At 43.1% G+C, this 13,718-nt stretch overlaps 1 protein-coding gene across 1 annotated transcript in view; it reads left to right on the top strand.

Annotated features, from left to right (window-relative positions):
* The window catches only part of LOC116980362 (interferon-induced GTP-binding protein Mx3-like), a 43,989-nt gene that overhangs the window by 11,615 nt on the left and 18,656 nt on the right, over positions 1–13,718 (top strand). The window contains exons 2-6 of the mRNA XM_033032518.1: positions 6,607–6,759; positions 9,103–9,295; positions 10,157–10,294; positions 11,619–11,773; positions 12,922–13,060. Of these exons, the coding sequence (XP_032888409.1) occupies positions 6,652–6,759; positions 9,103–9,295; positions 10,157–10,294; positions 11,619–11,773; positions 12,922–13,060 (733 nt within the window). The 5' untranslated portion in view covers positions 6,607–6,651. The remainder of the gene's footprint in view (positions 1–6,606; positions 6,760–9,102; positions 9,296–10,156; positions 10,295–11,618; positions 11,774–12,921; positions 13,061–13,718) is intronic.

A 13,718-nucleotide genomic window follows, 5' to 3' on the forward strand; every position in this document is an offset into this window, starting at 1 on the left:
CAAACCAACGTCCCTTTCATTGATTCCATTTACACCTCATGCTGCCTTGGCAAGGCCAGCAGCATAATCAAGGACGATTCGCACTCAGGCAAAATGTATAGAAGTGTGAAAACGTACATCTCAGATTCAGGAACAGTTTCTTCCCAGCTATTGTGAGGCAACTGAATCATCCAACCACAACTAATGAGCAGTCCTGAACTACCATCTACCTCATTGATGACCCTCGGACTATCTTTGATCAGACTTTACTGGTTTTACCTTGCACTAAACGTAATTCCCTTATTATGTATCCGTACACAATAAATGGCTCGATTGTGATCTTGTATTGTCTTTGGTTAGCACGCAACAAAAGCTTTTCACTGTACCTCAGTACATGTGACAATAAACTGAACTGTACCACCCTGTCCACTTGATCCGCCACTTTCAGCGAACCTGTACTCCGAGGTCTATTATGTTTCGGAGTCACGTGAGTGACTACGTGAAGAAGACCCCGTCCAGGCGCACACGCGGCATATCGTCAGACGCATAGCGACTGCGACCGTGTTGGGAGGAGCAGAGCCCTCCAAGCGGTGAGTGAAAGAAAACCTGAAGGTATGTACTTTTACTTTCACTTCAGGCCATTTTTCTTCCATGGAGACTGTGTGCTGGGAAACAGGCAAGTCTAAATATGGAGAAAAGTGGGAAAAGTAAAGGGAAGCACACCGCAACTAAAACTCAGGAGGACAGTGTCAGAGAGTAGCAGGCGCCCCGTTAAAAAGTCTGCCGAGGGAAAACCAGCAACTACAGAAACGGTTAAAAAAAGTACCGTTGAAACACCTATAGGGTGTAAGGCCAAAAAGAAAACAAACAGGCCAGTACACTCGGATGAGTCGGACCCGGAGGTCATGTCAGATCGGGTCTCACAATTGGAATTCCTCATGGGGAAAATGATTTACTGCGGGCCTACAGGAGAGCCAGCGTATGGAACACCCAGGAGAGGTCCTGGGAAACGTTGGCCTACAAGTGAGCCAGCGCCAGAATGCCTGATGATGAAGAATATACGTGTTGGCCTAGCACAGAGCCAGCACCAGAAATGTCTGAAGAAAGACAATACAGGCGTTGGTCTACAGGAGATCCAGCGTTAGCAGCAACCAAAAAAGGGCTGCCAGGGTATGGTTCTATGGAAGAGCCTGTGATACCCGAAAAAGGGTTTACTAAGCGTAGGCCTATAAGAGAGCCAGCGCACGAAACACCTGAAGAAGAAATACCAGGTCAACCCCACTATGAGGAGGAATATCCAGAAGATTCTGACAATGAATCATATGAGGACCAGAGCCCAATAATAGAGCTCAAAGTACCAGGTCTGGCCCAAAATTTCTCAAGCCCCAGACTGAAGGGACAACTATTGGCAGAAGAAATAGCAGTAACTATAAATGACCTGCTTTCCCATCACTTAGAAGAACTAACGATGGATGAGACTATCAATAAATATGAAATTGCGCAGAATTGCGCACTGTTAGCAGTCCCAGCAGTAAACAGTGTAATATGGGGCTATTTGGGCACCGCAGTACGCGCACAAGAAATTAGGTTACAGCGGGTGCTGAGATTAATGGGCTCAAGTATTACGGCGTTTGCCAGAGACCTGGAAGAAGGACATGTGACAACGTCACAACAGGATGTTTTGGCACTAATGGGTAATGCACACTTCGAAATAAACTGTATTCGTAAAAGTGCTATAAGACCTAACATACATCCTAAGTTTGCAGGGCTCTGTAAACCATCAAATATACAATTGCCGAACTTACTCTTTGGAGAAGATCTAGCCAAAAGGGTGAAAGTCCTGAATGAGGAAGCAAAAACCGCGGGGATGATTAAACCACCGATGTTTGGCAGATCAGTTAGAAGGCAATATCCATACCGAAGGGTGGCTGGAGCTGGTGAAGGAACTAGTCGTTCATACCCGTATACGCGTTATTGGCGCACTGCTCCAGGACGTGGAGGACATGGCATTCCCACAAGGGGCAAGGTGCACCATGTGACACCAGCAAACCCTAAGGTAGGTGGGTCTGGTTCTGAAAGAAACATATTAGATGTTTCAAATTCGCAAATTGGGGGAAGGTTACAATTCTTCCTAAAAGAACGGCGAAAAATAACAAATGATGCAGTATTATGGGGTTCAGAATTGAATTCTACCCACATTTGAATCCTCCTACTCAACATGTTCCAAAGCAAATGCATGTTTTCTCTAAAGAAGAGAATAGAAACATTCAAGCAGAACCTTGACATATTAAGTAGGAAAGGGGTTATTGAAAAGACAGTTTATCAAAACCACCAATTTATATCTAGTATTTTTTCTAGAGCAAAAAAGGATGGTGGTTGTAGAATCATCCTTGATCTAACTAGTCTTAACCCTTTTGTACAGTATAAACATTTCAAAATGGAGACATTTACTAATGCTATGCGGCTATTTTCAAGAGAATGCTATATGGCCAGCATAGATCTGCAAGATGCATATTACTCTGTGGCTGTGCATGGTAATGACCGAAGATATTTGAAATTTAACTGGATGAATCAATGATGGCAGTTCAAAGCATTGCCTAATGAGTTAGCCTCAGCCCCTAGACTGTTTACAACATTGTTAAAAACTAGTCCTAGCATTGCTAAGAGCCCAGGGCCATTTGGTAATGGCTTATTTGGATGATATTTTAATTGTGGGTGATACTGAAGCTACAACAGAAGCATCAGTATCAGAAGTCAAGCTCACATTTCAAAGACTGGGGTTTTTAATACATCCAGATAAATCTAGATTGTTTCCAAATAAAACAATTGATTACTTGGGGTTCACTATTATTTCAGAACACATGATAGTGAATTTACCCAAGGACAAAAAGCTGCAGTTAATTGAGGGTTGTAACAAACTTATTACAGAGCATCAACCATCAATTAGGCAAGCTTACTTGGCAAACTTATCGCTTCATTTCCAGCACTGCATTATCAGCAACTGCAGCGAGCAAAGGTACAAACATTAAAAAGACATTCGGGGCATTTTGATAGGCCCATGCAATTATCAGCAACAGCAATTGCTGATGTACAATGGTGAATTAAGAGTGTTTCCTATTCTTCCAGGAAAATTCTGGTTGAATCACCTGCTATCATTCTAAAGATTTATGCAAGTGCGCTAGGTTGGGGCGCTATTGATACCATTACCAGCTGTGGAGGTAGATGGAATGTGGAAGAGGAACCTTTGCTCGAAGCACATTAAATTAATTATCTAGAATTATTAAGTACATTTCATGGGCTTAAAGTTTATTGCTCTAATGTGCAAAATCTGCATGTGCAGGTTCAGATTGACAACACTACGGCAGTAGCATATGTCAATCATATGGGTGGAATCAAGTCAGAAGCTTGTGACAGATAGGCAAACATTATCTGGCACTGGTGTATTATTTGAAACATTTGGCTTTCAGCGATTTACCTACCAGGTAAATTCATTATAATTGCAGACACCAGGTCACGAAAATTTAATGATGATACAGAATGGATGTTAAATCGTGAAATTTTTTAATAACATTGTTGAAAAATTTGGAAGGCCAGAAATTGACTTGTTTGCATCTAGACTGAACCACCAATTGCCTCAATATGTTTCATGGGAACCAGATCCAGGTGCAACAGCGGTGGATGCATTCTCGCTAAATTGGGGTGGAATGTTTTTATATGCATTTCCTCCCTTTTGTCTTATTAGTAGGTGTCTACAAAAGGTCAAGCAGGATGATGCTTTAGGATTGTTGGTGGTCCCAGATTGGCCTACACAACCATGGTACCCACTAGTGCTAAAAATGGTCACAGAACCTCTTATGCATATTCCAAGACAAAAAAACCTACTTGTGCACCATGTAACTGGTGATTTTCATCCTTTACATGATCGTATTGATTTGTTGATTTGCAGATTCTAAAAAGGCCATATCTCAGAAGAGGACTATCAGATCGCACTATGGATGTAATTGCAGGAGCCTGGAGGGATAGTACCCAGTAGCAGTACATTTCTTACATTAAGAAATGGGAGGTGTTTTGCTCAAGACAGAATATTTCATACCACACTGCAGACATCTCAGATGTTTTAGAATTTCTGTCAACACTACATTTTATAACCATATAACTATATAACAATTACAGCACGGAAACAGGCCATCTCAGCCCTACAAGTCCGTGCCGAACAACTTTTTTCCCTTAGTCCCACCTGCCTGCACTCATACCATACCATACCATACCATAACCCTCCATTCCCTTCTCATCCATATGCCTATTTATATTTAAGTTATAGTGCGATCAATACTGCAAGGAGTGCCTTCTCTGCATATTTATGGAGAACATCAGAACAACAGGTTCTAGGATCACACCCCTGGGTCTGTAGGTACATGAAGGGAATCTTCAATGCCAAACCTCCCAGACCCAGATATACAGAAATCTGGAATGTGAGGGATGTGCTCATGTTACTTTGGGAATGGAGTCCCATTTCAAATTTGGCTTTAGACAAAATTATCATGAAGGTATTCATGCTAATGGCATTAGTTTCAGCACAAAGAGTACAGCCATTACATAAATTACGTATAAACAGAATGGGAATGACAACAGAGGCAATTACATTCTATGTCTATGATTTACTCAAAAAGAGCAGACCAGCAGTCACGGGGTGTAAATTGGTCTTTGCAGCATATCCTACGGATCCAGGACGTTCCAATAGACCATATCCTCGTGGCCGCAGGATGGGCAAGTGAACGGATGTTTCACAAGTATTACCATAAAGAGATTACAGACCCTGGTGTATTTGGTGGTGTTGTTTTGGATTCAGTATTAAATGTTCCCCGGTGATAAAAAAAAAGGGGACAAAAATATGTTTGTTATGATAAATAAAAACCAGTAACTGATTACATTAATGTTATGGTTGTATATTATTGATTGTTTTCACTCATTTAGAGTTAATCAATGCAGTGAGATGCCTGGATTGAATCTACGGCATGAAATCACAGAAGCTTTAAAATCTTCACATAGTCACTCATGTGACACCGAAGTAAAATAGTAAGATTAAACGAGAACTTACCAGTTTGAAGTTTGATCTTAATTTTACGTTGAGGGACTACGTGCCCTCCGCTCCCACCCTCATAAAGATCAACTGTAAGTTATGTTTGTCTATGCTTCGGTAATTATCATCTGTGATTTCACACCGCTGCTTTGAAGATTGACGCGTGTGCGCCTGGACAGGGTCTTCTTCACGCAGTCCCTCAACGTAACTCCTCATAAAATAAAGATCAACTTCAAACTGGTAAGTTCTCGTTTAATCTTACTATTATGTTCTACAACACTCTCCAGGGTTCTGCTATTCAATGTGCAAGCCCTGCCCTTGTTTGACATGCTAAAGTGCAATGCCTCGCTCTTGCCAGTGTTAAATTAAATCTGCCATTCCTTGATCTACCATCACAACTGATCTTCATCCTGTTGTAAACGTAGACATCCTTCCTCACTGTCCGATAATCCTCCAATGTTGGTGTCATCTGCAAATCTCTTAGCAATGTTAACTACATTGTCATCCAAATTGTTAATGGGGATAACAGACCAGGGTGGTCTGTTATCAGGGTGCCAGTTCACTCCATAACTCCCTGGTCAACTCGTCCCTTCACACCCATACCACCCCCTCCCCAGGTACTTTCCCCTGCAACCGCAGGAGATGCAACACCTGTCCCTTTACCTCCCCGCTCGATTCCATCCAAGGACCCCAAAAGTCTTCAGGCGAGGCAAAGGTTCACTTGCACCTCCTCTAACCTCATCTACTGTATCCGCTGTTGCACGTGTCAACTCCTGTATATCGGGGAGACCAAGCATAGGCTCGGTGATTGTTTCGCTAAATATCTCCGCTCAGTCCGCCTTAACCTACCTGATCTCCTGGTTCCTCAGCACTTTAACTCCCCCTCCCATTCCCAATCTGACCCTTCTGTCCTGGGCCTCCTCCATTGTCAGAGTGATGCCCAGCCCAAATTGGAGGAACAGCACCTCATATTTTGCTTGGGTAGCTCACACGCCAGCCGTATGAACCTTGACTTCTCTAACTTCAAATAGTCCTTGCTTTCCCTCTCTCTCCATCACAGTTCTCCTACCAGTCTTACTGTCTCCGACTACATTCCATCTCTTTCCCGCCCACTCCTCTGTCATCAGGGTCAAGGAAAGAGCGTTCACGTCACGGCCCTGTTTTCACCAACCTTTCCACCACCACGAGAAGTACAAGACAGACACCATTGTATGCAGATGCCGAGAAGTGGACTTATCGAGTCCACACACAAGAATAGGCTGAACAACTTCTAATCTTGTGTGTGGACTCGATAAGAAGAAATCTGACAAAGGATCTCAACTCACAACGTCACCCATTCCTTTGCTTCAGCTGAGTTACTCCAGGGTTTTGTGTCTATCTTCGAAAGTCTGCAGCTAGTTAGGGATGGGCATTAAATGCTGGTCTTGCCAGAGAAGTCTTCATCATTAAAAATGGGGGGAATGAAATGTGGACTAGACTTGCTTGATGGTCGGTCAACATCAGCGACTGGATGTAGAGCTATGAAGTTGCTTTTTTTTTTATCTTAGGAGAGAGAGAAAATTACATATTTGGCACAGGCAAATCATCTTCCCATGGAGGAATTTTTACCAGCAAAAGTAGCCAATGGTCCTCGCGACATTCCGGTCCATAATGGAGACTGTACTAGCCCCACAAAGACTGGCTTGCAGAAGGACACCGAGGTACAGTGAAAATCTTTTTGTTGCATGTTAACCAGTCAGCACAAAGACAATGCATGATTGCAATCGAGTCATTCACAGCATATAGATACATGATTGGGCATTTAGTGCAAGGTAAAGCCAGCCAAGTCCAATCAAGGATTGTCCAAGGTTCACCAATGACTTAAATGGTAGATTTGCTCAGTTCTGGAAGAAAGGACAGGCAGGTGGGCAGAGGAGGAGGGGGGGGGGGGGGGGGGGTAGCTCTGCTGGTGAGGGATGGAATTCAGTCCCTTGCGAAGGAAGACATAGGGACTGACGAGGTAGAGTCACTGTGGATTGAGTTGAGGAATTGTAAAGGCAAGAAGACACTAATTGGTGTTATGTACAGACCCCCAAATGGTAGCCCGGATGTAGGGTGTAATTTGCAGCAGGAGTTAAAAGTGGCATGTTACAAAGGTAATGCCACTGTGGTGATGGGAGATTTCAATATGCAGGTAGACTGGGAAAATCAGGTTGGTTCAGGACCCCAAGAAAGAGAGTTTGTAGAATGCCTCAGAGATGGATTCTTAGAGCAGCTTGTAATGGAGCTGACCAGAGAAAGGGCAATTCTGGATTTAGTGTTGTCCAATGAACCTGATATGATAAGAGAACTCGAGGTAAAGGAACCGCTTGGAGGCAGTGATCATAATATGACTAGTTTTAATCTGCAATTTGAGAAGGAGAACGTTAAATCGGAAGTGCCAGTGATGCAGTTGAACAATGGGGACTATGAAGGCATGAGAGGGGAGCTGCCCAAGGTAGACTGGAATGGGATCCTAGCAGGATTGATGGTGGAACAGCAATGGCAGGAATTTCTGGGCATAAACCAGAAGACACAGGATCATTTCATTCCAAAAAGGAAGAAAGATTCTAATGGGAGTAGGAGGCAACTGTGGCTGACAAGAGAAATTAGGGATAGAATAAAACTAAAAGAAAAGATGTATAACACAGCAAAGAGTAGCCGGAAGCCAGAGGATTGGGAAACTTTCATAGGACATCAGAAGGAAACAAAATGGGCAATACGGGCTGAAAAGATGAAGTACGAAGGGAAGCTGGCCAGGAATATAAAGAAGGACAGTAAAAGCTTCTTTAGATATGTTAAAGGAAAAAGAGTAGCAAAGTCAAATATGGGTCCCTTGAAGGCAGACACGGGTGAAATTAGTATGGGCAACAAGGAAATGGCAGAAGAGTTGAATAGGTACTTTGGATCTGTCTTCACGAAGGAAGACACAAACAATCTCCCAGATGTACAGGAGGACAGAGGATCTAAGGGGGGTAGAGGAACTGAAAGACATTTTCATTAGATGAGAAATAGTATTGGGAAGGCTAATCGGACTGAAGGACGATAAATCCCCTGGACTTTAGAACTTTAGGACTAGAGGTGGCTCTAGAAAGGTGGACGCATTGGAGATAATTTTCCAGTGTTCAATAGATTCAGGATCAGTTCCTGTGGATTGGAGGATAGCTAATGTTATCCCACTTTTTAAGAAAGGAGCGAGAGAGAAAACAGGAAATTACAGACCATTTAGCCTGACTTCGGTGGTGGGAAAGATGCTGGAGTCAATTATTAAAGAGGTAATAATGGGGCATTTGAATAGCAGTGAAAGGATTAGTCCAAGTCAACATGGATTTATGGAAGGGAAATCATGCTTGACTCATCTGGAATTTTTTGAGGATGTGACAAGTAAAATGGATGAAGGGGTGCCAGTGGATGTAGCGTATCTAGACTTTCAGAAAGCCTTTGATAAGGTCCCGCACGGGAGACTGGTGACTAAAGTTAGAGCACATGGTATTGGGGGTAGGGTGTTGAAATGGATAGAAAATTGGTTGGCAGACCAGAAGAAAAGAATAGGAGTGAACGGGTCCTTTTCAGAATGGCAGGCAGTGGCGAGTGCAGTGCCGCAAGGCTCGGTGTTGGGGCCGCAACTTTTTTTAACATATATATTAATGATTTGGAAGAGGGAATTAGGAGCAACACTAGCAAGTTTGCGGATGACATAAAGCTGGGTGGCAGTGTGAACTGTGAAGAGGATGTTAGGAGGTTGCAGGGTGACCTGGACAGGTTGAGTGAGTGGGCAGATGCGTGGCAGATGCAGTATAATATAGATAAATGTGAGGTTATCCACTTTGGCGGCAAAAACAAGGAGGTAGATTATTACCTCAATGGGGTTAGGTTAGGTAAGGGGGAGGTGCAGCAAGACCTGGGCATCCTTGTACACCGGTCACTGAAAGTTGGCTTACAGGTACAGCAGGCAGTGAAGAAAGCTAATGGAATGTTGGCCTTCATGTTCTATGTTTCTATGTCCTATCTCTCTCTCTCTCCAGGCAATGGATACCCCATTGTCCATTCAATACGAGCGGGAGGTACGACCATGCATTGATCTCATTGATTCTCTGAGAGGATTTGGTGTGGATAAGGATCTCGGACTTCCAGCCATTGCAGTGATTGGTGACCAGAGCTCTGGGAAGAGCTCAGTGTTGGAGGCGCTCTCAGGAGTGGCCTTTCCCAGAGGGAGTGGTAAGAGACTGTTGGAGTCAATAATACATTGTTTAGGAATTTATATCCCTTTGTGTTCAAAGGTAACACTGCAAAGGCACACAGAAAGTCTACCTCATCAAAACAGGCTTGGGCACCACAAGGTGGGAATGGTTATAAGCCATCTTAATTAAATTAGACACTAATAGTTTAGCTTACGGCACGGAAACAGGCCCTTTGGCCCACTGAGTCCGGACCGACCAACGATCCCCCGCACGTTAACACTATCCTACACACACTCGGGGGAAGTTTACGTTTATACCAAGTCAAGAAAAATGCAAACCTGTATGTCTTTGGAAACCAAAGATCTCTGAGAAAACCCACACAGGTCATGGGAAGAACATGTAAACTCCGTCTGGAGAAGCACTCCGTCTACACATACGGCCTGTCCTGCAGTTACTCCCAACATATTTTGTCTATCTGTAGTGTAAACCAGCATCTGCACCTTCCTACACGGTGAAATTCTTAACTTGCTGCAGCTTAAGAGGCCCATTAATGCAGTAGCACACAAATAAATATACAATAAATGATAATACAATTGTACAAGTACCATTATTTTCTATCATCGGATTAACTTATTGTTCTGTTAAGATGGTCTTTTAATGCAGATAGTGTGAGGAAAAACATTTTCACCCAGAGAGTTGTGAACCTGTGGAATTCTCTGCCACATAAGGCAGTGGAGTCCAATTCACTGGCCTATTCCTGCATCTATTTTCTATGTTTCTATGAATAGATTAAAATCTGATTATTATTATTATTGGCTGCACTGGTTTGTTCTGACAATATCTCTCAAAATGATTCTCTTCTATAATGACATATCTGGTAACATTTTTATTGCGACAGGAATTGTAACAAGATGCCCACTTGAATTGAAGTTAAGAAATGTCAAAAAAGCAAATGTTTGGCAGGGGAAAATCAGCTACAATGGTTATTCGAACAAACTCAGTAGTGCAGCTGAGGTGGAACAAGCAATTCTCAAAGGTATGTTCCAAAGTATTGCTGTGTAAGACAGGTTGTGGATTGATGATGAATGATGAATTGGGATTTAAATATAACGCTGCAAAGATTAGTTTTGAAAGATTGCTAACAATTTCATGCACTAAATGTAATCGCAACCAACTACTAACCATACATCAAAGTTGCTTTTTGTTTTAATACACATTTTCCTAAATGAAGAAAATTTAAACCTTCAACCATTTGAAAATTCATAATTTTGCTTTGGTTTATTTAAAACATTCTGGAGAAATTGGGACCTTGATATGTGTCCCTTAGGAATGCCAGTCATTCCATCAAATGCATCTTCTAGCGACCAATTTACACTTCGATTGTACTTGTAATCAAGTACTTAATATTAAACAACGGTTACAAAGAGCATATTTGACGTGCCTTATTGTGATTTTGATCCTACACTCGGCCAAATAAGTTTAGTTCAAATAAAACATCTAACCAAACACAATTCTGTTTATCACTAGAAGTGTACTGAAACATTTTATTTTGTAAGACAGTCCTGCTGCATATCACTGGTGCTCTCTTCTTGTTGAAGTCACATTGTGAGCAATTGTGGGCACCATATCTGAGCAAATATATGCTGGCCTTAGAGAGGGTCCAGATGAGGTTTACAAGAATGATCTCAGGAATGAGTGGATTAACTTCTTATGATGAACGTTTGATGGCCTTGTGGCCGTACTCGCAGGAGTATAGAAGGATGAGGGAGGGGGAGGGGGAGGGGGGGGGGGGGGGACACCTCACTGAAACATACCGATTACTGAGGCTTGGGTAGAGTGGATTTGGAGAGGATGTTTCCACTAGTGGGAGTCTAGGACTAGATGGAAGAGCCTCAGAATTAAAGGACGTTCCTTGAGGAAGGAGATGAGGAGGAATTTATTTAGTCAGAGGTTGGTGAATCTGGAATTCTTTGCCACAGAAGGCTGTGGAGGCCAAGTCAATGGATGTTTGTAAAGTAGAGATAGATCAGATTCTTGAATAGAGCGGGTGTCAGGTTATGGGGAGAAGGCAGGAGAATGAGGTTCAGAAGGAGAAATAGATCAGCCATGATTGAATGGCAAACTTGATGGACCAAATGGCCTAGTTCTGCTCCTATCACTTATAACCTTATCCTGTCTGGCTGGTTATATCGGTAAACCCGTAGCGAATTCATCCACACCAAAGAACTGGAACACAGTATCCCAGTAAAAGCCTTCACCAGGGACCCTGGAACAAGCGAGTCTTCTGCTTGACCCTGCTGTCAACTTGAGGACGACAGAACATCTGACTTCATATGTTTTCACTTCTTTCCTGTTTTCAGCCCAGGACAGTATTGCAGGGAAGGGAGTGGGAATCAGCCATGAACTAATCAGCCTTGAAATTGAATCCACCAATGTCCCTGACCTGACTCTGATAGACCTGCCGGGTATCGCCCGAGTCGCCGTTGGTAACCAGCCCCAAGATATCGGAGACCAGGTAAGGGGATTGTATTTTTATATAATGGCTTGAATTCACAATTGCTTGGGAAAACATCCCTGGAAGAGTTACCCCATTGTTGTTTGTGGAATCTTCTATCCAAAATATATGCTAAACATCCTGTGCGACAAGTCTAATCTCTAAGTCTAAGAGGTGCCAGAGTGTCTGGAGCTTAGAAACAATTTGCAAGCAAAGAATGGGAAGCTCTGCAAACCCTGTCAATCTGGTGCAAAGTGCATAGAATGGATTGGATAGCTGTAAACCAGACATACACCTTGTGTATGTAAATAATGTTGCAAAGTATGACTTTGCCAAGTGTTGATTGGATGAGGTGTTGAGCCTTGTCTGGGTTTTCTGTAAATCAGGGTAAATATTTCCACGTTGACTTCCTCTCAAAGTCCGTTGTGAATACAATGTATTGGGTTAGGGAAATGCCTGTTAAGTATGGGGTTAATCAATATCTGTAATTGGGTTATTGAGAGACCACCCCCATGTTGTTCGGCCCCTCGAGGTCCCGGGACTTATAAAAGTCCGCGACCATGAGGCTCAGCGTCGATCTTCTGGAAGAGCACTCGGGACTGCGTGAACTTCTGTGGTGCCTCTGTCTGAGCAAGGCCTAGAGGGCTTGAACAGGCAGACGCGAGGATCGAACCCGCGGTGGGATAGGTGCAGTGTGTGATCTGACGCGCTTTTGGTAAAATAAAATTTAGTTGTTTCAAGTGCTCGATTCAGTGTTTTTATTGAAACTAGACTGGGGGGAAGCTTAGAAACGAGCAATTATCATGGGAAGAAACCGAAGATCTCGGAGAAAACCCACATGGTCACGGGGAGAACGTACAGACTCCGTACAAACAGCACCCGTAGTCTGGATCGAACCCAGGTCTCCGGCACGGCAAGAGCTGCAACTCTACCGCTGTGCCACCATGGCCGCACTATACATCTGATTATACATCCGTATAAATACATCAAGCAGCTTTAAAGCTGCCACTGCATTGAGTTTGGCAAAAGTTAAATGTAATGCTCTGTAAAAGCAAAATGATAATTGTTTTGTTGTCCATTGCACTTGTGCCTGAAGTACTTGTGCCTTTACTATGTGTAGATGTCAACCTCTTCATGGTTCTATAACTGTGTGGTCTGCTTTATTCCAGATTAAGAGACTCATTAGATTGTTTATTCAGAAACAAGAGACAGTTAACCTTGTGGTCGTGCCTTGTAACGTCGACATAGCAACCACAGAAGCACTGAAAATGGCCCAGGAAGTGGACCCTACTGGAGACAGAACTTTGGGTAATTGCATACCCTTCCTCACTCCACTTCCCCTTCACCCAGGTACCCAACACAGGCACAGTGGCCTGGAGTAGGCTTCGTATTTTGAGTAGGCCTCAGTGGCATCTCCCTTGCACTATCCCTAAAGCACCATGGAATGTCACTTAGAAGGTCATAAGTGCTACATAGAAAATAGGTGCAGGATTAGGCCATTCGGCCCTTCAAGCCAGCTCCGCCATTCAATATGATCATGGCTGATCATCCCAAATCAGTACCCCATTCCCGCTTTCTCCCCATACCCCTTGATGCTGTTCTGATAGGAGCAGCATTAGGCCATTCGGCCCATCAAGTCTACTCTGCCATTCAATCATGGCTGATCTATCTCTCCCTCCTAACCCCATTTTTCTGCCTTTTCCCCATAATCCTTAACACCCGTACTAATCAAGAATCTATCTCTGCTTTTAAAAAATCCCTTGCATTTGCTATAAACCATTGTATAATTCAAGGATTAAATAAAATAAAGGCTACTTCTTTCTCTTGTGTATTCATCTAACTTCTCTTGCAACTTGTATTAAAACCACAAACCACCTTGTGATAGTTGCTTCAAACTTTTTCTCTCAATTCCTGCTCTCCTCAAAGTCAATCTTTGGACCCTGTTGTAGGAAGAAATTTTGTGTTA

This window comes from Amblyraja radiata, chromosome 14 (genome assembly GCF_010909765.2).
Source record: "Amblyraja radiata isolate CabotCenter1 chromosome 14, sAmbRad1.1.pri, whole genome shotgun sequence".
NCBI lineage: Eukaryota > Metazoa > Chordata > Chondrichthyes > Rajiformes > Rajidae > Amblyraja > Amblyraja radiata.